We start from the raw sequence: 24,973 nt of genomic DNA, 5'->3' as shown, positions 1-24,973 counted from the left end.
GCTCCATCTTAGTAGAACTAGGATTGGTGTCTATCTCATGCTGAAAACATAATTAGATGCTCAAAATCTTAAGAAGAATCAAAGCATAACAAATGTGAATATAAAGTAGCTCAGAAATACAGTAGTCTTGGTGCATGCATTTAAAAACAGCCCAAGGAAAAAATGACAGTAATACATTCATTTTCTGCAAAAGCTCAGCTTTTAAAACGTTTATCTCGTAACCCAGTGTTTTTACAAAAGCAAAAATAACCCTGCTTTTAAATATGTTTTTATAAGACTGACTTCACTTTTTCTGAAGCTCTTCAGTTACTTCTAACCCCGGTAACCTTCTATCAGCATCTCACTGCATTAGAAAGCTATCTGCTAGGCATACAAGCAATTTCTAATGCCATTCTGATGTGTTCACCTTTACCCATAACTTGTACTAGGGGTCAGTACATAGCTCAAGCTGTGGATACTATTCTGTCAGGTTAGGCACTCTGATGTTATGTTAGGCACTCTCACAGCATCCAGATATTGTACATTTCTCTAAATTTTATCTTTTGAGATAAAAATAAGGTACATGAAATATTTGTGAATACATACCTTGAATTAACTCTTTAGCCTCCTCAGAAACATTTTTCCAAGCTTCTCCTTCAAAGGAAAATTCTCCCTTTTTTATTTTCTTCATAATTTCCAATGCACTGGTACATGTTAAACTTTTGTCTTGGGACTGAAATGGTACCTGTCCTGATAGCATTGTATACTGTCATGAGAACAAAAGCAGTATTAACAAACACAGTATATTTATTGACAACGCTGTTACTAAATATGGAATGCCGCTGTTTGCATCACCAGCACTATACAATAGAACTTTGCCTAGCATAACTTCAAGGCTATAGAAAATTTAAAATAGGCAAGACTTTCTCTGGAGTCCTTGTTAGAAAAAACATTCACATGTTTCAGGAAACTACAAACAAAACAATGGTATTTCTACCCAGTTTATATCTACTGAAATTAATTTTCTGTAAATCAGAATGCAGGCTGACTCCTTGTCTGTACAGAACTGTGGGAAGATTATATGCATGCCTGCAAAATCTCCTAACATCTCTTTTTAAATAACCACACTGTATCAAGTATTTTTTCCATTCCCAGAAATGTTGAATTTAATTTACTGCTTAGGAAAAAAATCTCCACCCTTGGAAAACATCTGTCTTTGGAACCTATTATTTGTGCCGCAGTATTTTCACCTCACTTGAATTCAGCGTCTACCCAACTCAAGTCTGACATTGTGTTATGTCCTTCACATTTTAACAAGTAAATACATACAATAAAGTTACAATTAAAAACCTCAATTACTCACCAAAATGACCCCCAAACTCCACAGATCACAAGATTCGTCATAACCATTGTGATTCAAGAGCTCTGGGGCAGCATAATGAAGAGTAAAGCATGGAGTCTTAAGAGGCTGATTATCAGGTGGTTTTAAACGAGCAAAGCCAAAATCAATTATTTTTATTTCTGAATTGTCAGTTTCATCTGTAAACAATAAATTCTGAAAAGCAAAGACAAAAAATCAATACCAGCATCAGTTGTAAAATTGGTTAGAATACTTAATAGTTATTTTTTTTCCTACATTTATTACTACAGAAAACTTCCCATTTTCTAGAGGAAAGGGGAACTGGAAGACACTGGGAAAAAAATGGAAAAGTAGAAGTAACAGTTCTCTGGGATGTAAGAGAATGTCATATGTTTATCTGCCTCCTGTGTATCTGCAAGACAGGATAATTCTGTCTGAGACTATTAATGAAAATGGGTTTTTAGCAGAGAACAGTGAGGTAAATAATTCAGGAAACACTGACAAGAAAAAACGCAAAGACAGCAACATAAATGGAGAACTGCCTTCTTCCTCAAACAAAAGTAAATTTTCTTAAGCTTCCACTTCCTTCTGGCATGTTGCTTTCTTGTGTGTGGAACTTCTGAGAGAAGAGAGGAGAGCAAAATTTTGCTGTTGCCTCTGCTGTTTAATTTATGCAACGCTAGAAGAAATCCTTATTAGAAATCCTATAGCCCTATGTAATTTTGTAATACAAAAGGTGAATGACTCAAAGTAATTAATTTCAAACTCATTAAGAACGGGGAAAAAATGATTGCTAGACTGCAAGTAGATCAATAAGGAGAACCTGTCAGCATTCATTATGGATAAAAGAGAATAACTCCTACAAAACAGTATTTTTGCATTCTGTATGGCTGTCATAGCCTAATGCACAGTCAGAAAAGTCAGTGTTCCATATTAAAACTGTGCAAAATGGATCTGAAGAAAGCTTAATTTCAGCAAAAATATTATTACAATGAGGATAGGTGATTAATACAATCATCTTTTTTCTATGCAGTAGCATTGGTTTAAAAAGACCTCCTTTCTTAAGGCAAAAATGAAATTGGTTACGTACAGAAAGAAAGGTCCAGTCCAAACGTCCTAAGTGGGGTTCACCCTACTTTGTTGATTAGGTAAATAAAACATGTTTCACAAAAACACACACTTAAAGCTGTATTCCACGTATATTTTAAAGATATATAAACAATGTTATCTCTGCCTTGGTATATTTTTTCTAGTACCTTTAGAACTCAGTTTAAAGATTAATGATCACTTCACAGAAACAGTCCTCAAATCCTCTACTGAGAGGCTCCAAATGGTCACATATGTTACACGAATTCTTTATTTCTGTGAATTCTCTATTTTCTATCCAGTACTTTTTCTCTATTTTGGACAGCAGTATATGTGATCTAATTACTATTGCTGAAATAGAAGACTCTTCCAAGTCCATGCAATTACAAAAAGCCCCATCCTTAGTGACAAGACATTTTTTAAAATAGACTTATCAGTATCACATTAGATGTAAAAGTTGAACATCAAATAAATCTGACTGGAACTGTTAGAAAAGCAATGGAATTTCCTATATGTATTTTTACAGAAAGGTGCACTAACCACATCTATATTGGGAAGCCTGCATATCCCATGCTAAGTTCATGTCTGAATCTAAAATAGTAACTTTCAAAACAACAGGCAGGAAGGAGACAGCCTGGTTAAGTCCAACTTTGTGGAGGCAATGCATTCTGCAAGCTGTTTGCTAACCCTTCATTACTTGGACTTCCCAGACTTCTGTTCTTGAGCACTATGTAGAATTGAAGACTGCCTAATTTACCATGCAGCTGAAGCTCTGCTTTATAGAATCTGGCCTTTACATTCAAGATGGTAGTAAGACTAAAATGGTGAGAATAGGAAGAGAGAAAGGATTTCTGGGTTTTTTCCTTCCAACAATGACTTGTTCCAAAAGCTGTTTTCTTTCCTTGATGATGTCAGCAGAGAAACTCCTTCCAAGAGCCACATTTTCAACTGACACATTAGAATTTCACAATATCTCCTTCTTTATTTAATTGTTTATTTAGTACAGAGACTCCAGTACAGAGATGTTTTCAAACTCATTTATTTTGGACTGATTTTCAAAAACAGTTTAATACTAACACCTAGCAGACTTCTTTACCTGTTGAACTGGAACTACTAAAAAATAAGTAGGTTTGTAATACACCAGAAGGTATGTTACAAAAGGATGAAACATTGGTAGGAACAGTGGATCATTTTAAACTCCAGATACAAAAGAAGTAGCTATTTCCTGAGGTACGATAACTGTAATCACCAATACAATATAACATCCTTACTGGACAAAATAACATCAATTTATGCTATTCTTGGGCTAAAGAAAACTAACATATATCCAAAGACCATTGTTGGCAAAGAAAAAGGAGCAAATATTGGCTCCAGGAAGCAGAACAAAGCCAGTGGGCAAGATGTTGCTGCACAACAAAAATACCAGAACAAGTAATTAGTGAAAAATACATATGAAATAATTGTTTTTCTTCAGAAACTACTAACTGAACTCAAATCACACATCTTTATTAGTTGGTCATGTTAGTTTATGGTTCATTTTGTGTTTAACTGGGACAGAAGACAGTACAAGGGTGTTGCAGCTACTGAGGGAATTAAAATGAAACAAAAGGTGGAAATGTACAGGTACAACCTAGCTCTACTTGTGAATTGTTTCATACAATAAATATATACTTACTGCTAGTAAAAACTGTCCCCAAATAGGCAAAGAATGGTTTTGAACAAGTTGGAGTGTAAATTGCTTACAAAATTAAAAATGTTTCCTAACAGTTACTTTTACCTATGAACAGAAAAATACCTACAGGATTTGCTAAGTAAAAGCGGTAACATTTTATTAAAAATAGAGAAGTAGAAAAAGCTGGTGCAACAGAAATACATCACATTCCGGATATTTAATGACTGAATGTCTAAACATATATAAGCAAACCACTATACCTCAGGTTTCAGATCCCTATGGACTACTCCTACATCATGCATATGGCTCACCGCTGAAACAAGTCTGCGCATAATATGACTGGCTTCAGTCTCACTGAAATGTTTCTTTTTTTGAATACGTTCAAGCAATTCTCCTCCCTTCAGCAATTCCATTACTAGAAACGTATGAAGCTGAAACAATAAAGAAAAATACGGGATGTTAGAAATTTAACATTACAGACCAACATTCATTCGGCAGCTAGGTGCTATTCCGATTCTCAAAGTTTGAAGAAAGACGACTGCTGCTCATACCAATGTGGAAGGCCAGTGAGAAGCACCAAATTGCATCTCAGATGACTTTTTTCCATGAATCTCACTGAGACTGAAGGATGTTGATGTCTTTCCCATGTCCACCCATATTTATTTACAAAAATGCAATGCCACCATGTACACGGATAGATTTGTAGGGAGATGAAATACCTTTCGTTAGGCTAACAAATAAAGCTGGAAAAAGCTAGACTTTTGCTGTTTAAGCCTGTTCTGACATAGGGATACATTTCTATTAATATGTATAAGGAGCTAAATACTTAATGTTACCAAATCCTTTAAAAGCATCCTGAAACTTTACTGTGAAATCAAAAATTATCTAGAACTTCCTCTGATTTCATCCCCTACAGAGCAGTAGCCAAAGCTACTCTATCATTAGAATCACAATAGACATATTGCCAAACGTTAAAGACTATTTTTTTAATTAAAAACATAATCGTTGTTTAGATGGTTTTTCTTTTTAAGACAATCAATAAGCAGCGACTTCTTTGATTATAAGACAACATTAGCACACAATCAACTGCAATTCAAATGTCTTGCCATTAAACAAACATTTCTCAGGACAGGAAAGTGAAGTTAGCACTCTCAAAAGGCAAGGGATGTAGGCACATGCTGGCTTCTAGCATTTCCTTTCCCTGAATGACAGTAACAAAAGTAGTATTTGCAAGCAAAGAAAAAAGTTCTGGAATAGGTGAAAAAATGGAATTCAAAGAAATAGGCAGGAACAGAATATGCACAGTATTTAGAAACCAAGGAACAGAAGCAGAGCTATGCAGACAGAAAGCGATAACACTTCTTAGAACAAACAAGGTGTCTACCAGTCACATTGCTAGTAGTGCTTGCAAATTTTATTCATGTCTTGGGAATAGCTGGCGGGAAAGTTGGAAAGCATAGAGACTTTTCTCTGCCAGAAAACTTCTTGTGGCTTACCAAAAGAGACTGCAACCCAATATTCTACGGTTGGAATACTAACATAGAATTTGATCAGACTGATATTAGAGCAAATTAAAAACGGGAACTGTTTTTTTTTGGTTTTTTTTGTTTTTTTTTTAAGACAAACCGCATAAATGTCGAAACTAGAAAATTTTGACCAGTTCTAGTTTTGAGAATATTGTGCATGAGACATCTGGAAGATAACACCTAGGAGCCACCAAAAGCAGCTACAAGTACAATGGTTTGGCTGGCTGAGAGTAGCCTATTCAGTTGCAGAGCAATCTGAGGAACATATTTTTTAGATATTCCTGAGTATAGTCATTTTCCTCTAAGGAAAGTGAAAAACGTGTCCTGTTCTACACACATGTACTCATACTGTACATAAATGCAAAAAAAGGCTTCCTTATCATTAAAGATTACCGTACATACTTCTCATCCACTCAGCTCATTTTAGAAGTGCTCCAAGTGAACGCTCTGCTGCTTCTTGTATAAACAGCATGATGGGGATAGACGGGGATATGTGGGGAGGCAAGAAAGCCTATGTTCCCTTACAAAATCATACAGTAGAATCATGGAGTAGTTTAGGCTGGAAGGGACCTCTGCAGGACATCTGGTCCAAAGCCCTAGCTCAAACAAGGGCCAACCTCCAAGTTATATCAAATTATGACTTATTACATGCTGTGGAGCTTGCGTTACACTAAGGGAAATGATAACTAAGGTCTCTAAATAAACCCTAAACTGATCTCAATACATTTTCAAACAGAGGCTCTACTTTCACATTAGGTAATTTAGCAAGCTACTTTGTTATCTCCATTAAGTTACTAATATGTAAAAAAAAAAAAGCTAGATACGTAATCTTTATATGCAAGATTTCCAAATTATTTCACAAATATTTTGAGATTCACGACAGCCCCAAGGGAAGGTGATTAGATACCTCAGTATCATAGATATGGAAACTGGGCCACGAATATATTGTATGAAGATTAACAAAGCAGAACAAGGACAGAACCAGTAACAGAATCCAGGACTCTAATTCCTCCAAATACTTTTTTGATTTGCTACAGTAACTGCAAGTTTCCCTGAATGTAGAACTACTGCTTCATCCTCTATACTGACCAGACAAAAGACCTAGGAAAAAAGTTGCCTCCACCGTAACAGTATGCTTAACTCCTATGAGTTCTTGGGAAAACACATGGCAATGTGTTTGGCAACTGCTGATTGTAGTTTCCTCAAAATACCTGGTCATGATAAACTTCATGTAACTTCACTACATTCGGGTGTCCTTCGCAGAGTTTCAGAGCTGTTATTTCTCTCTGGGTGTTGGCTTCCATTCTGGAAAAATTGAGCAATCATTTTATACCCATTCTAGTGAGCAAATTGCACATTCAAAGAGTTACACCTATTTTTTTAATTGCTTGCAATCCAAATTTTTTAATATTACGACTGCTTGAACACAATTAAAAGCATATTCAAAGTAAGCTGAACAAAACTCTCCACATAACCCTGCAAGCTAGAACATTAAAAAAACCACACCCAAATCAAAAAATGTTTTTGATGCAACTGCAACTTGCTACAGCAAACCTGAAGTGATATTATAGAATAGTTTCTACCTAAAACAAACCTCTCCCTTAGTCCAGGGCAATTTGACTTCACCTCTGTTCCTACAAATATTTTTTAGCTCAGCTTTATCTTGAACCCTCAAATTACTGGCCCAATTTTTTTCCACTCTTACAGGAGGTAAGTACTTCTAAAGCTGTATTGAAACTATGAACTCCTACTAGAAAGGAGTGACATCATCTATGTATGAACTATGTTATACAAATGAACCTCTAAACAGGCCATTGTAAAAATCTGAAATTGAAGAGATAAGAAGAGACTAGCTTCAGAGCAAAAATCATCACACAGATTCTCTTTCAAGTGAACAGGGTGAACATTACAAAAACTATGTGAATGGGGACAGAGCAGAACATTTTGTTTTCCACTAAATACATATGTTCATTTATTTTGGGCAAATAATGCCTGAAAATTTTTGCCAAAACTCTCCCCAAGAAAGGCTAATACTGCACTGACTTAGAGAATGGCCTTATGGATAACACAGATAGAATCTCTCTCACCACACGCGTTCTTAACTTCTGGTTGCAGGTTTGTTTTTTTTTTCCTAATTAGGACCAGCACCGAGATGAGAATTTTGTGCAAGGGAATTCTGTTTTTCTGCAGGCTTCATATAATCAACAAGTAAACTAAGCTGTTCCACCTGCACCTCTGCTGATGCTGTTGTTTAAACTGAAAGTGATTTCAAGTCCTTAAGAAATTTAAAACAATGACTCAGATAGTCTTTCCCTCCTAAACTACTATCGGGAGAAGGTGGACCTAGGAAACAGATGATAAAGGTTCAGTATCATGAACATAAACCTTTGAAATTTGTGTGTGGACTTTTCTGAGCATTTCCCCTCTATAAATAGTTACCATCTCAGATTTTAAACAGACTATATCATGAAAAATAAATGGGAACCCCTAAAACAGTAACTCAACCAAGTTTACAGGACTCCACTGTTTCATTGGCCTTCAGACACACAGACAAACCTCAAATTGTTGGATGGAGGCAGGTCCAGCACTACCAACAAAGCAACACCACAGAGGAACTCTTGATCTGAGCTTTCACTTCAAGTACCATGAAAAGGTTTGCCCAGGTGTAGGATTCACTTTTTTGGCACCTTTGATGGGTAGGAGTGAATGACTTTGAGGCAAAGAAGGTACTAGAAATCTATTATAATTTTCTTTCAGCAAGAGTTACTAGTGTGGTCCTCAGAGGAATATTATTTACGGTTTAACGGTTTCTTATTCAAGGCAGATTTGTGTCCAGCTATTCAAAGTGTGGGTTTACTGCTACCTCTAAATACTACACAGCCATGCTCTGAGTCTGCTCACAGCCTGCAATCCTAAAAAAAAAAATCTCTGGATACAGATCACTTCTTACCTTCATTTAGCCTCGTCCACCAAGATGAAGGATAAACAACCTGTGAGTAATATCATTTAGGGACATAATTCCTAGAAGTTTAGTTCTATGGGAAAAGTCAATACTAGTTTGCTCACTGTTATCCAGAAACAAAGATCCATGAGCTTAAGATGAGATGGGAGCACTGATCTGCAGCTCTGCATGCATCACAGAAAAAAAAAATTTGAATGTAGACATAAGGCAGAGATTTCCAGATTAAAATACCCAACGTAGGTACCTATTGCATACTACTTGTCTATGGTCTCATTATAATGAGTGAAACTGTAGTTAATGAATCTTACAGGGTGAACTAGTTCACTGTAAAATACATACCTAGAGTAGGATTCAGTGGCCTAAGCATAGGAGAGCCTGGAAGACATCAGCCATGAAGACATCTACATAAAGGTAGTAGTCACAAGACTGATGGGAACTGGAGGACAGAGAAGACACCAACAGATGCTAAAATGGCACTACATAGATGCCTATGTTTAAGTTACTGAATCCCACTGCTAGTGCCTGGTCATTCAAGTCTCTCTGTAGGCTCCACTGACAGTTTTGAGTAGGCCTCCCTTAATCGTAGCAGACCTTGGAAAACTGAGACATCTATATTTAGGTGTCTTATTTCTTCAACTTATTCTATCCAAAAAGCATGTGATGAAACACTTAAATCTGGCTGACAGTTACTTCTAGAGTCTGGAAAAACAGAGGTACAGCCAAATGTCTTGGAGAAGAGATCACTGTGAACTATCATTCCGATGGCAGAACATTTACACTTTCCTTTCCTGTCAGCATTCTACAACACACTAGGGACATATTTACTAATAAACAAAGCAAAGTGAAGCTACAAATCCATCCACCCCTCAAAGCATCCCTTTATCCTGATTTTTCTCCGGGCAGAAACTGCCAGAGGTACCTATTCTGTAAGAGGACCACACGGTCCTCAGGTACAAAGCAAGTCAGCTGCCTTCATTGTGGTGTTCTCTTCAGAACACCCAGGAAACAAGATGTAACTTACAACTCCATAGTCTAACTCCATTTTACAAACACACACACTGAATTAGATCTGAGGCAACCCACACACAGATCCTTCTTAAAAGCAACGTCCTAGGGAATCAATGGGGCTGCTTAGGAAAGGGAACTAGCATAAGCCTACATGCAGTTCACTTAGATCTAAAGATAGGAGGGCCTTCTACCTTACTCTGATTGGGAGCAAAATTAGGGGCAATTAGGGTAGAATACAACTAGGAACCAGAAAAGTACTCTTTAGGTTTTTTTTTGTGTCCTCCCCAGCAAGAATAACATTTTGTTTGAAAAGACCCTCAGAATCTTTTAAAGGTTATAAGGTTACTATAAGTTTCTGTAGATTCTTTAAATAGGAGATTATTTTAAAGTTATTTTTCCACTTCTAAAAATGTAGCGAACATTATTCTAATCCATGGGTGACAGTACGCAAAGAAAATATTTTTATTGTCTTATAGAATATTTATACCTTTTGCTAATTATTTTTACTGCATACTCTTGGCTAGTTTTCTTGTGTAAGCACTTTCGACAAATGGAAAAACTTCCTTCTCCCAATGGTTTCTCTTTCAGATCCAGTTCATAATGATGATAAAATGGAGAGTCCTGTTAGGAAACTGTCTGTATTTAGTTCTGCAGAATACTTTTAGTATACACAGTCAAAGACAAAGAGTAAAGTTTGTGAGAATTTTTCATCTACATTTAAAATTATAAAAGAGCTCTCTTTTTGATAAAATACAATCTTAACTTCTATTTAATAAAATGCATAAACTTTATTCTAACGATTAAACAGTAAATCTTATGTTACATTAAACAAACATAATCACTAAATAAATCATTACTGCTACTATAGCTTAAGATACAAAATATTCAGACAAACAGGATCAAAGATGGCTGTACATACATTTATCCACAGAACTATGCGCTCATTTGAAGACATCACAATAGCATGTGTTCTTATAAGGCTTCACACAACTTTTGGGCAAATACATCATAGAAGGAATATATAATATAATATAATTAAAGTAGCCTTAAAAATATCTACAACGGTTGGCTGAATAAGAACTATCAGGAGTCAAATTACTATTACTACTACAGTCTTCTGGAAAACTAGACAGTCATCTCATTTTTCAGATTAAACTTCAACCACTTTTTAATAGTATCACAAGCAAATTATATGCTTGGATCATCTGAGGAGCCATTTCAGAAGACAGATAAATGAATAATAACTATTCTGTAATCTGTAGCCTAGCTTGTGATTGCTGCTTTGAAAGTTATATGCAGTTCCAAGTTAACCAAATTAATTCAACTCTTGATATTATTATTACCTTCATCATAGCACTTCTGGCAATAGTTGTAGTTCCAGGTCGCTCATCCCCCATATAAAACTGAAGAGGATCTACTGTAGCTGCATTGCGTTTAAACAAAATAGAAGGTGCAACGAAAGAATACCCCTATGAAATTAAGACATCAGGAAAGGGCATGACTTGAAATTATTGCACACAAACTACCATGCTGCATACAAAACATTAGAAGTTTCAGAAGAATTTTTCAAAGGAATCAGAATTTTCATAACATAATACAGAAACTGTAATGGCTCATTGATGGGTAGGTGTTACTCTGTTCAATGTGAACAGGCATCTTACCTGGAATTAGTTATGAGATTCTCCACAGTTAGAGGTACAACAATAATAATACAAAAATGCTGGTAAATAATGCTAAAAATCTGGCTCAGACTCAATTGTTTTGCAATAGTGATAAAGACTCATACTTCACAGAACACCTTTAAGTTAAGACATGAAATAGTTTTTATGTTGCAATGTAAGCATCAAATCATTTTAAATGGCAAAACAAAATAAGTTTCATATTAATGATGTGCCCAGTTTGGGTACTGTAACAAGAACAGCTGTGACTACCACTGCAGGATGAATCAGATTGTATTACGACATGCATAAATTGCTTGCTACAGTCTTGCTACAAATCTAACAACTTCCAAAATATGATGCTGTATTCATGTACACTTAAGCATTAAGCTGCTCAAAAACTGCCAATAAAAAAAACCAACAAAGCACAAGGAGGGGGAGGAGAGAAAGCAATTTGAACTGCTGTTCACCTCTGCAGCTTTGGTACCAAGTTCAAGGCTGCACATGAGCTGTTTCTGCCCATTTGACATCCAGACTGTGCAGTCCAAGAAGGGATTATTCTTTAATAGCACGGAGGAGATGGTAAGGAAAGCTTTGTTACCGATCTGTATATAGCAGTCTAGTAATTAGAGCACTCCTACAAGATATGGAAGACCTACTTTCAGCTCTGCAGTTAGCTTCCCACTTCCTCAACTACAGCATAATGTGGACGTGGGTGAACTACACTGCTGTTGTCAAAGCTGGTAGCCCAGGCTGATGGAGTCAAGACGACAAGAATCATAAGGTATGAAGAACTGACAAAGGACAGGCTGACTTTAGTCCAGCAGGTAGGACATTCAGCTGCGAATGGAGAGACATGGAATTCTGTGTTTGCAGTAGGACTGTGCCCACCCTTCTCCTTTTGCAACTGCTGAACAAACAGCCCTGGGAACTGGGCTTGGAAATTACATAGTTAATTGCCAATAACTTAGAAAGCAGGGGGAAAAAAAAAAAGCTAGCTATACACGTGAAATTGTTCAATAAATGACTTTTTAAAAATTAATGTGAATTCTTAAAATACCTGAAATATTCTTTCTGAAGTCTGAGGGGTTGCTGCAGGAGAATATGTCGGATCCATTTCTGTAAACTCTTCTGCAAAATTACTGACATCCAACTCATCTCTGATAACCGGTTTAAATGGAGCTGATACTTTTTTGGCAGCTAAATCATCCCAATTCATATTCTAAACCAAAAAACGGAAAATAAGTTTGGACCAAATGAAAATTTAACAGAAACAGATATTGAGAAGAGAGATTTGTCCAGAAACAGTCCTAACTCCATTTGCTATTTTCCACAGGTAGATGAAAGACATACAAACTATGCCCTAGTAATTTGCTTAGGTAAAAGCAATAAGTATCATACTTATTTGTAAGTAGACAGAATCCAGTTTTTAAATTTTAAAAAAAAAATTAACACAAAGAAATTTAACAGTGGAGATAAACCAAACAATTAGTGTGACAGCCTTTAAGTTTCCTCCTCTATTTCAGAGGAAACAACACATATTTTTGCAGTATCTTCAGCTCTTCATTGCTGATTTCTGTGCTTAATTACTAATCTCAGCTTCCAGAGTTCTGAGAGCATGACAACTCTGGTTTCCTACTTAAGTGCATGGCTAGAAGTAGGAAGCACAGATATGGTAGTTATGTGAAAATGGACCTATTACTGTAAAGAGGCAGATCCCAAATGAAGTCAGATTAGAAAGTGTTGTATGAAGAAAAAACTTATCTTCCAAAACAGACAATGAAGAAAGGAAGTTTACTTTGTCAGACTCTCTTATAAGAGGAAAAAAATGCAGAAGGAATGAGAAGAAATTCAGAAGGTAAAAAGCCAAGATATTGCCCATGCTGAATGGTATGATAACTACACTGACAGTATTTATTTGAAAGGCTTAATTTATACTACCAACTTTAAATACTCCAGATACTTCAGAAGCACCGGAAATACATACTTAATTTTTTCTAAGTAAGCACACAAACAATTTTAACTGCAATGGATGGAAGAGTACAGATGTTGTATGCAATTATGATCTTCATCATTTTCTGAAACCAAATGTTAATGCACTGAAATCTGAACAGAATTAAAATCTACCAAACAAGACTAAAGATTTAATTAGACAAAGGAAAATACAGAAGAGGCATTTATGACTAATGGTAAATTTTATCAACATTCAAATTTTACTAACAATGTTAGTGGCAAGCTTTCTTTAAAAAAAAAAAACACAACACAAAACACACAATTTAAGTGTTTTCCATTAAACCTTCTGTTTTAAGCAGTGTCTGTTTTGGCTGCTTCAAGTAACTGTTAGAAACAGACAGACTCTATTAATTATCTACCATGCCCTTCTTGTAGTATGCACAAAATCCATATACATAAGCACATGGATACTCTTACTAACTTCAATGCAATTAGTCATGTAATTAACATGCCTCTAAGCTATTCTGTTAACAAAACAACAGAATTTCTTTAGACTTGGATTTCAAAGGTGCTAACATAGAGTAAGTGGTATCTGGGGAGTTTTGTTGTTTGTTTTACCTGGAAAAAGGGATGCTGTTTGATTTCATCAGCATCAGTGGGACCACAACCTAACCTCTTCTTGGGATCTTTCATCAAAAGACGTTGAATTATATCCTTAGACAGTGCACTCATTTCTTGTGGATAAGGTGGTTCACTTTTTAATATTCTCCTGTAAAACAGACAAAATAACAGTTATTTGATAATTACTTAATGTGTTGAATGTTAAATGAAAGAGTTACCATAATAATGGTAGCATTTAACATCTCACTTAAACTTCTATTGTACCCAAAGACAGGAGGATGACAAATATGAAACCAACTTTTTTTTTTCTTTTAAATAAAGAAAGGTTTGAGGAAATGTGGACATGAAACATGACATCTGAGGAGATACATTCTGTAACTTAATCCACAAAAGAAAAACAATTCTCATTTCATACATACTGAGCTCACTCTTACTACTCAAAGGAAATCTCATAGCTTCAAAAAACATCAACCTGATGCCTAACAGCAGTCAAAAAACCCAAAACAATTTCAGTGTTAAAAATTATTAGGAAATAAAAAGAAAAAAAAACACACTTGGGCCATCTGAGATTTGCCTGCACCTTGTATATTGTGTGCAGTGCTCATGCCCTACTCTCAAAAGGAGGCACTATAACTGGAAAAGTTTTAGATAAAAATAACAAGATGAATCAGAAATACAGAACGTGTTTCACAGGAAGATCTACAAAAAAGGCTAGGGCTATCCAGCTTAGTGAAAAGGGGACTTAACAGGACTGGGCATAGTGTTGCCCTCAAACAACAAACAGTAAAGAGAAAGTGGTTAGGGACCTCACTGTCTCTTTCAATACAAGAACTAGAAGCCATCAAATAAAGCCAGTGGAAGTTCAAAATCTTGGAAGCCTGAGTAGAATCACATTTCAGTACCTATCTTTTATATGTGTAGCTCCCACAGTTTTATATGAAGAGGAAGGCAAGTTTTCCTTCAGTTACTCCAAACGTAGATATTGAAGCTAAGGAATCTGAAGGAAAATTGAGAATGCCCACACAGACAACACATACCAAAGACATGTCAACAGGTTTAAAAAGATACACACATAAAACTTTTTAGTATACAGAATCACAGAATGGTTGAGGTTGAAAGGGACCTCTGGAGGTCATCTGGTCCAACCACCTTCACTCAAGCATAGTCACCTAGAGCCAACTGCCCACTACCATGTCCAGAAGCCTTTTGAATATCTCCCTCCAAGGAGGGAGACTCCACCACTTCCATGGGCGGCCTGTGCCAGTGCTCAGTCACCCTCACAGTAAAAAAGTGTTTCCTGATGTTCAGAGGCAACCTCCTGTGTTTCAATTCATACTGATTGCCTCTGGTCCCATCACTGGGCTAACTGGGCACCACTGAAAAGAGCCTGGCTCCCTCTTCTTTGAACCCTCCCTTCAGGCATTTATATCCATTGATGAGATCCCCCTAAGCCTTCCCTTCTCCACGTGGAACAGTCCCAGCTCACTCAGCCTTTCCTCATATGCTTCAGTACCTTAATCTTCTCAGTGGCCCTTTGCCGGACTATCTCCAGTATGTTCATGTCTCTCTTGTACTGGGGAGACCAGAACTGGACTCAGTACTCCAGGCGTGGCCTCACCACTGCTGAGTAGAGAGCAAGGATCACCCCCCTCAACCTCCTAATACTTTGTCTAATGCAGGCCAGGATACCATTTGCTGCCCTTGACACAGGGGCATATTGATAGCTTGTGTAGCACTTGGTGTCTATGTATCTATAGGCACACTCTCACGATACACAGAAGAAGGACTTAGAGTGCCTCTGCTAAACACAGAGTGAAGGATTTTGAAGCTATGACAGACTATGAGGCTGAAATTATATGAGGTTGTGGCAGCACTAAAACCTCAATTGTTGTCTGTCTCTGATAGAGCTTAAGTTGATCACTGCAGGACATTTCTAAATCTGTTTGTTTCTGATGACATATCCTTAGAGGCAGCTATCCCATGGGAAGTTTTTTATCTTGAAATACATAACTTCTTGGATTACTCCAAAAATAGATGCAAACAGATTGTTTCCTAAATAGTCTTGTCCTGCCAGTGTGGAAGGACAAAACCAAGTTCAATATACACATATCCCAGGGGTTGTTTCTACTGACGTAGTATTCCATTTCAAGCAAACAAAAAGACAAAGCAAGTTAACCTGTTGGTTTAAGTAACAGTGAAATGAGGTAGGAAAATACAGTCTGAGTTTTAAGACAGATTGTATCTTTAAGTGATGTAAGGATGATCTGCCAATAAGGGTCTAAATCGCAGCCACTCTGCTAGCAGAAGTAACAGCAACCATAAGCCTTGCCTTCAACTTCACTTTACGGAAAAGGAGAAGAAAGCACACTATTGCCAAATGGTTTCTTAATTAGGAATGTTAATACTAAATTGAAACATCTCTAAACATCTTATGCAGTAGGACTGGTGGAGAAGTAAAGACTGAGCCTCTTCAGAAATCATCCAGTTTCAGAAAGGGGAAGCGGGTCAGGAAGTTAGAAAACCTTCCTGTTTAAGACAGAACACAGGACATCTTGATAGCAAAATTGCTTGATTTACAGGAGGGCAAACAAAATCTACAATGTCTTTTTAGCTTGAAATCACTTCAGTTAAAGGAGTCCAAGGAAATGTATTTATGATGACAGAATCAGAAAGGTATATAACAAAGATCCTGGAAAGAGACAAGTTCGCTTTGGGCTCTCAGAAGGGGAAAAAAACCCCAAGTCAGTATGTTTTTAAATTGATTTCTAAAGCAATGGGATTGAGACTCTGGGATGTCCTTAGAATCCAGAAGAGAAATTCTAGAGCATTTTCCTGTCTGAGAAGATGGCCAAGTCAGATAAAAATTTGAAAATGCTCTCTGAAAACAGATGCTGAATTGGAATGATTGGTAACATGGATAACAATGAGAACAAATGAATACAGTTTCTCCATGTGGCCTCAGAAGATCAGTCTCTGTAGTAGTGAAGCTACTAGTGAGTGCTAGCAATAAGATTCTTGCCCTTGTCCCAGGCTTCTGATGCAAATACAAACATTCACATAAGAAAAAGAGAGTGGAACAAACATAAGCAGTGGAAAGTCTTTTATAGAACCCTGCACTGCAAAGTTACCGGAAAATTCTTAGCCAAAAGAAACACTCCTGCAGTAACAACACTAGTAAGTCTCGTCCTGCTAATTGCAAATTTCCAGTCACATATTGCATATCTTCATTTAGCATGAGAACTGCAACCAGTTGTACCATTGATATGGTAACTGGGCAGAGTTCCAGCTGAAGCTGAGACAGGTTTATAAAACTTTTCGTATTACTTGACATTCTTCTCTTTGGGTAGAAACCACTCCTTACATTCTTGGGGGAAGGAATCCCCTATGAAGATTATATCTGTCAAAAAAATTAGCATACATATTTTGCCAGTAATAGTTCAGTATAACATTGTATTTTACCTAATGGAAAACTTCTGTTGCAACAGCATCAGTAATTCCTGCTTTTTCCCAACATTACTGTTTTAAATTATTTCTTTTTATAGGCAGAATTAACAACAAAGTGCTATTTAGCTATGTGAAAAGTAAGCTATAATTATATTGAGGGATATTTTCCATCTGTTGACCCTCCTAGAGCCCACTGCGGAGAAGGCAGTATTGTGCTATGCTTTATAAGCAGACACCATGTAAGCTGCATTTATACGTGCCAGTGGCATTCACTCAGAAATACTTCTGAGGTTGATTGATACTATGAAATATTAATGATGCTCTGGACTGGTTCACAGAACCACACTACAGAAGTAGTGAAGAACAAAGCTGATTTCTTTAGAAGTTCCAGGAACTACTTAAAATTATCGTGGAACTGAAGTATGTGAAGCTGTATACACACTAATTAGGATGGAAAGCAAGCTGACAGAAAAGACCAACCATATGGGACCAAGATGTGAGAGAGCAGAAATTGGTGAAGACTAATCAACCAGCTTGATCAAGTAAAGACAGTCTGGCATCACTATCACAAGACTGGTGAAGTGTTACACTGAAGGGTAAGTCACTCAAGGCTCTAACAGTAGCCCATAAAGTGTTCAGAGGAAGGGAGCTACATGAGTCAAAGCCCTTCCCGGGATTTCTGTGCTTCTGAAAGAAGCTATGACCTTTGGCATCAACCACCCTTTCCTTTCCCGAATCACCTCCATCCTCTTGTACTGGACCACATGTTTATGCGGTCTAGTAACAGTGACAGAAGTAAGCAGGAAGAATTAAGTATCCCAAGTGGCAACTGCAGTCAACAGCCATCTCCCACAGTTCAAGTGCAACTCATAACAACTCCTGCTGATGGCCATGGCTTGAGCAGGAGCCGGGGGGGGGGGGAAGAAGGGGAGAGCACACCACCACACAGGTGCTGAAGGACTACTGGACTACTCTGCTGTATTTTCTGCTTCTCCCAGGCTAGTACAACCCCTCTGAGCTGGAATGACCTGAGATTACCCCTGCTGATGAGAGCACTCCGGCCGTACTGAAAACACTTTGAGAGAAACCATCCCTTGCATAGGTCAAGGAGGTTATTACTTTGAAGTCCTGAATCATCTCCATCTTACCCTTCTCTATGGCAGACTATGCAGAGCTAGGAGCTAACCCCGTTGGTGGGTGTTTTGCAGGAACTTAAGCTTTGATGAGTTTCTGCCTTAAATACTACATCACCTTCAGCTTTAGATGCTCCTCCTCTTTATCAATATCTTCAGAGCCACTCCTGTGTAAGTGCTGAGCCTGACAAATCAGCCAAGGAACTTCCTGCTTTTGTCATGAAAAATTCATAAAGTTGCCATCACTGATCTATGCTAGCTTGTAGTTTAAAAATTACAGACTGACAACAGGTTTCTTATCTGTTCTTTACCAAAGTAGTAGAGATGGGATATGTGTTTGCTGGCTGAATAAAACATCCTTCTACAGAAGGCATAGTATTTTAAACCAACCAGAAATACCAAAACCATGTGCCAAAGGCTTATACTACAATGTCAGTTTAAAGAGAATCCGAAGAGGATTCTGACCTTGTTCACTCCAGGGTGATAGTCTTAAGGGCTTAAGCAGGAACGTCCTTGCAATGCTCAATAAAAGCCTTATAAAGGCAAACAGTGTCATTGGGAGTTTTCCAACCGGACAGCAGATTACAGCCAATTGTTACGATAAAATGAAAAGGGAAAATATGCTATTAGTCAGAAGCTGAAAGATATTTTCTTTATTTTTCATTTTAATTACCTCTGTAAACAGATAAACTAGTCAAAATTCTGATGCACTGCACAGCTGAGAAAACCCAATTTATGTCAAAGAATATGAAAACATTTATTAACAGCACCAATTTAGCAATTTGACTTATTGACCTATTTGACCAATTTATCATTTAGCATTAGATTGACTAATCTATAAACTATATTGTAAAAATTACTATTAAATGTATCCACAGAGTGACCGTTTTGAGAAGTAAAGCATAAGCTACAGAAAACTAGCTGAAGATGGGGTGTTTGAATAAACTAATGGCAATTCATTATTGGAAACCACAACTATGTAACTTGTTTAAAATAGTAGCAGTGAGAAGCAAAACTAATTACAAGGAAGGAGGACAGAAAAGTTTAGGAAGTGGTAACCTAATGGTGCCAACCAAAGAAAGATTTTCTAGATAGAGCAAAAAGCAAACACCAACGATTTTGGTGACGATGCAGACATAAAATATGCAATACTGAGATGGAAGCCACCTTTCACCTGCCGTTGTGATTAGCCTGAAAGAAAATGCTTGAACCTGACTGTGGAAGAGGTGATAATAAAACACAAAAAGTGCAGAACCTGAAGCTTTTTTTGCTTCCACCAGGTAAAAGACACAATCAGATCACAAAAAACTGAAAGGATCACCACAGCTGACCAACAAAACATTAGGTTAATGCTAGAACTGTTACCATAGTCTATTATCAGCGCCCTCAGAACTGTATGATAAGCATCACCAAAAAGATACGTATCCATCCTGGTGTTCAGGGAACAAGAGAAAGCAATCCCAAGCTGTAACCCTATTAAAGGGCAGAGGGACAAGCTTCCAAAGCAGAGTTTTCATCTTCACATTTGAGAACAACTCTACTGAATGCCCTGTCATCTCAGAACTACTAATGCCAGATTCTTTTGCTCCAGCTTTAAGCAGTCAGATCTATGTGTGCATCCCCAGTTCTGGGCAAGTCGGAGACTTTGATGCAATACTTACGCCTTTCTTAAAACCATCTGCTTTACTGAAAGGTTGAGCTAATCTGTAGGCAGTCACTGGCGTGATGTGCTTAACACTAAGCCTAGCATCAAATGGTTTCCTTCATGTGGCGGAGATTTCCTAACTCATTGCTATCTGTTAGAAAAGCACCACTACATTATTGCCTATCAGTTCTTGAACTCTGGACTCTTGCCTAACCAGTGCATTCCAGGTAGACAGCTGTAAACTCAAGGACAGAATTCCAGAAGACACCGCGCGAATTACAAGTCCTCAGTCCTTTTAAAGATCTAGCAATTATGGGAGTCTTCACAGGCAGAGAACAAAGAAAGGAATCCCAGTACACACCTGCTATGCATCTTGCCAACCCTTTTATCAAGAAAAGGTTTCTTGCAGAATCATGGATAAAATATCTTAATAGCATCTAAAGATGGTCAAATTTCAGCCATCCTCCATGAAGTTTAAATAAAGTCTAACCAACTATGTCAAATAAAGAGCACAGGTTGCTATTCGCATTAGTATGCTACTATGGCATCATATGCTTCTACAGATTATTTTATAGACTTATGTATGTGTAAAATGGGAAAAGATAGATATCTATCTATTCATAACCCCAAAGCTAGTAAGCTTTTCTAAGCTGCTGCACAGCAGCAAAATAATACTTACAAAACTTTATGCTCATTTTAAATCCCTGTATGTATGACAAGACCCTCAAAATCCAACATCCTACAATGGATTTCTGCATCTTCAAAAGTCTGCACTACAAATCACTCACGGTCAAACTAAAAATACTGGGTTTGTCATCAAACCCAGCCCTTGCCTATGCTTTTGCAGGATGGGTCCCATCCACAGTTCTGCAGCAATGGAAATCCATAATTCTCAAAAATGAAAGCAAGATTTGGGAAGAAGGGAGAAGAAAGGGAACGGGGCATCGTAGAAAAGTAGACATACTTCAATAGTCTGTGAAAATTTTTTATGAAGTGTAATAACCCACAACACCAAGCATGTGAACAAAAAGAATATTCAGAGACAGGGAGACAGAGACATAAGGGAAACTGAAGTATACACTTAAGTTGCACTTGCCATGAAAGAGACATCAGTGTTGTCTAACTAACCAGTGTTGTCTAAAATGTTATGATAAAGGAACTGAGCACAATCTCTCATCAGAAAAAGTCAAGAATAAACAAACCACAGGGTAACTATTTCTGACAGAAGAACTGAACTGTCCATTAGAGAGATATTTCAGAACAAAACTTTGGGCTCAAATTTAATAGCAGATAGGCATTGTGCCACACAAGGGAATAAAATTATCTAAAAATATCTAAGATTACTTTCCACCTAGGTAAAGCAAAAGAAGGACCTGGATTCACTTACAAGACAACTTTTTTCCTTAAACTCAGAAAAATCAACGGCCATGGAAACTATGCTTTCAGGGCTTGTGATTGAGTAAGAAGAAACTGAATTATCTAAGTCTGCTGCAATTGGCAAGTTAAAGCATATTTAGGTTAGGGAATACAATTTCTGTTTAGAATAATTTGCCATCAAGAAAGAAATCTGTACCAACTCGTATCTCTGTGCTAGTGATTTTGTTATCACTGGCAACTGGAAATATCTGATGAAGTTATCTGCAATTCAGTTTTCATCAGTTTAGAGGAAATGAAACTAGAAAGATCAAAGATAGTCACAGAGAGAATTTGGAACCCATTTATTTATAGGTGTAAAATTATCTAGACTCTGCATCCCAATTCAATAGAAAACTTTATAGAAAAGGCTGCAGACATAATCAAAAGAATTAACAATATATTTTTTAAAAGGATGTTAAGTGTAAATTGCAAATTTATCTTCAGTGACAAAATTATCAAAGAAAAAAGGAAATAAAGATCATAGCTTCTAGCCAGACAGGTTTAGATAGAGATTGGTACTGAAAATTCAGCTTTTATTTCTTGGAAGACCTCAGAGTACTCGCTAGAGATAAATACAAGGAGGGTATTTCTGAAAAGCCATGAATATAGTAACAAGAATTTCTAAATTTAGCAAGCAAGCCTTTTGTTTGGACATGCTCTCAAGCAAGTAGCTCAACAGCTTCTGAAATTGCAGCAAACTCTACACAGTCCCCTTTAATCCTTAGAAAAAGGTTTTCTTTCCATCTAAGATGTACTTCTAAGATGTACTTTTGTTCCCTACTCTTCTCACCCCCTGCCTTGGCCACAGGAGCACCACAGTCTGCTGATATCTCACATCTATGCCACCTGCTCTACCCTATCCCAAGAGGGCGAAGGCCCAAACATATGCCCATAGCTCCCCAAGGCACACAGGAACCACCATTCTCCAGAAGGTTCCACGTGACTCAGGGCAGCAGCCAGGACAGAGAAAACAGCAATGTTCACATATGCTCAGCCACACTCCTAAAAGGAACATAACATTCACTACATAGTATCAAATGCAAACACACAAAACTCATGTCATCCGGCACAGAAATTACTATCAATAGAAAGGATTCAGAAACCACGGGTCCTATAAGTACTGAAGTAACAGAAGACAGATGAAATGTCAAGTCTGAAATGTGGTCATATAGTTGGGACTAATGAAATTTCAGCAATAAACTAGGGGCTTATCAGTTGGAAGTGATGGAAAAGAAGAAGGAATTAGAACTATCAGTCCACCATTGGCATCAACAAGAGGAAGTCAAGAAAAAAAGGAAGGAATATCTTTTTGTTCAGATTTTGAATTATTACTTCCCTTAAACCAGATCCTCTTGAAACATCAACAGGAATAAATTGTCCATATGTAAGAAAGAACAACACAAGCTGAGTTAAGAAAAGGCTTTTTCAGGAAACAGGAAGACTGGGGAACATCTTTAAGTAAAGAAAACTGTAGGAATTTACCTTCTAAATTTATCAAAATAAAAGCTGAAAGACAACAGGATTGCAGTCTATAAATGTGTAGCATAAAAGCCAACCAGAACAAAAGCATAATGAGCAACACCACAGTAAACTTTCTACTCCTGTATTTAGATCAGAAATTAGGTTACTAGCCATCAGAGGATGGGTGTTAGCAACCTTGCACTTTCTCAGCTTTGCATTTAATCTTAAATTATCAGAAAGATATTAAAGAGCACATAAGGACCTTCCAAAAGACAATCAAATCCTACAGAACACATATATAAGAAGTTTACCAGTTTCTGGGGAAAAAAAAAAAAGTATCTGTAAAATTCAGGTCAAGGTTCTCCCTAAAGAATTTGTAACTCCTTCAGAGTTCCATTTAGTACATCTTGGAAGTCAAAATTAGCAGTTCGGACATGGCATAAGTAAGCAATCAACAAAATTTCTAACACTAAATAGTCAGAAAGACTTATTTTAAGTGTTAACTCCATCATAATAACCAAGAAGGTAAAGTTCAGAATTTTGTTTTATTAATGGATTCTCCTCCCCACCGTATTTTTTCTAGCAGCTGAGTTTCCTGTTCTGGTAGAGACCTAGAAACCAATAAACAGGTCTCAACCTTCCAAGAAGTTGCCTGAATTTATAAACAGAAGTAAAATAAATTATCTAAATAATTGATGTATGCTCTGTTGCCCATTATAACCTTAAATATCAGGTGATTCAGGTGAGGGTCAGAACCATGGTAATACACTCCAATAGGAGGAGCAAGACCTTTGTTGACAGCTGTTACTAATTTGTGCAATTTTAGCCCTCAACTCCCTGCTCCAAGAACTATCCAGTAACAGGAAATGTTCAATTTGGGGGACACTTCAGTAATGTGTTTTGAGCAAGCTTATTGCAACACCTTTTTAAAATGGTCCAACGCTGTTACATAGGTACTGAAAACAAACCTTCAGAGTCTAGAGATTACTGAAGGTAACAAAGCTGACAATCAGGAAAAGTTTACATGAAAAATATAAGAATGGTATAGGTTGTTTCATTTCCATAAGTATTATATTCATTTCTTCTCAGACATGCAAGTATGGCTAGAAAAGATCACGTTCTTTGTTTCATGTTATATGCTAATAAAATAAATATTACCTGTGTCAAAATGGTGGGAGCAGGGTACATCTGACTCTAAATCCGTAGTCTGATGGACTGATCTAACAAGAGCTGACAAAAGTCTCCCTAGCTAAATATATATTTCATTATCTATTAAGGTTTTGAATGTGATAATTCTATATACGTATTAGTTTCATATTTAATTTGTGTTCCTTTTCAACAGTAAACATGCAACAGGGTTCAATATCTACAAAGCTGTTATTCCACTGTAGTTTAAACAAAATAGGTCTTATGTAAAGGCCAGTTCTATTATTTCAATAACCTGCTGAGGTTATTAAAACCTATCTGCTTCCAGATGTCATTGTGTTAAACAGAACTGCAGCACCTAAAGTGTTACCCTGGCAGCACTTTCTTCCTAAATTTTAGATTAAAACTCTCACAAAACATATATTGTTGCACAAGCATCACTTTGTGAGCAAGCATGTGTACTTCACTGTTTTGAACCTTACCTGGAAATCTCTGCTTGGGAGTTCTTCTCTCCATCAACTGTAAATGGTGATGCCCCAGTTAATAATTCATACATAAGAACACCAACACTCCACCAATCAACAGCCTATAGAATAACAATAATTATGTACATTATGATACCTTGAAGTAAAATTGTTAACAAAAGAAGGAACAAAAGAATGCACCCAGAAAGCAACTAGTAAAGGAAGAGCCCACCTATCAATAAAAAGGCAAACGTGTACACAATAAAGCATAAACAACTGCAGTACTGATTGGAGGTATTTTCTATGATAAATTCATTTTATTTTGAAATCTCCCTACTTAGCTTCTCCAACTAATTTCTCAAGTTGAACTCTTTCAACTGACTACTGAAGTTCCTTTTTTCTTTTTTTTTTTTCACCCCCAGAATTCATTTTTATTTTT

General features: G+C 37.0%; 1 protein-coding gene across 5 annotated transcripts in view; it reads right to left on the bottom strand.

Moving 5' to 3' along the window:
- The window catches only part of RPS6KA5 (ribosomal protein S6 kinase A5), a 78,848-nt gene that overhangs the window by 1,979 nt on the left and 51,896 nt on the right, over positions 1-24,973 (bottom strand). For 3 of the 5 annotated variants that reach the window (XM_054197914.1, XM_054197915.1, XM_054197917.1), the window contains 9 exons: positions 24,553-24,656; positions 13,823-13,973; positions 12,312-12,473; positions 10,937-11,062; positions 10,081-10,214; positions 6,835-6,928; positions 4,358-4,528; positions 1,343-1,534; positions 586-745 (listed from right to left, as the gene is read on the bottom strand). In XM_054197914.1, the coding sequence (XP_054053889.1) occupies positions 586-745; positions 1,343-1,534; positions 4,358-4,528; positions 6,835-6,928; positions 10,081-10,214; positions 10,937-11,062; positions 12,312-12,473; positions 13,823-13,973; positions 24,553-24,656 (1,294 nt within the window). Of the gene's footprint in view, positions 1-585; positions 746-1,342; positions 1,535-4,357; positions 4,529-6,834; positions 6,929-10,080; positions 10,215-10,936; positions 11,063-11,721; positions 11,812-12,311; positions 12,474-13,822; positions 13,974-24,552; positions 24,657-24,973 lie in introns of all 5 variants that reach the window. The other 2 variants (XM_054197918.1, XM_054197916.1) reach the window with 2 other exon arrangements.

This window comes from Rissa tridactyla, chromosome 4, assembly GCF_028500815.1.
Source record: "Rissa tridactyla isolate bRisTri1 chromosome 4, bRisTri1.patW.cur.20221130, whole genome shotgun sequence".
NCBI classification, from domain to species: domain Eukaryota; kingdom Metazoa; phylum Chordata; class Aves; order Charadriiformes; family Laridae; genus Rissa; species Rissa tridactyla.
Note: the sequence above shows the minus strand (reverse complement) of the source record. Positions and strands in the feature narration are given on the sequence as shown.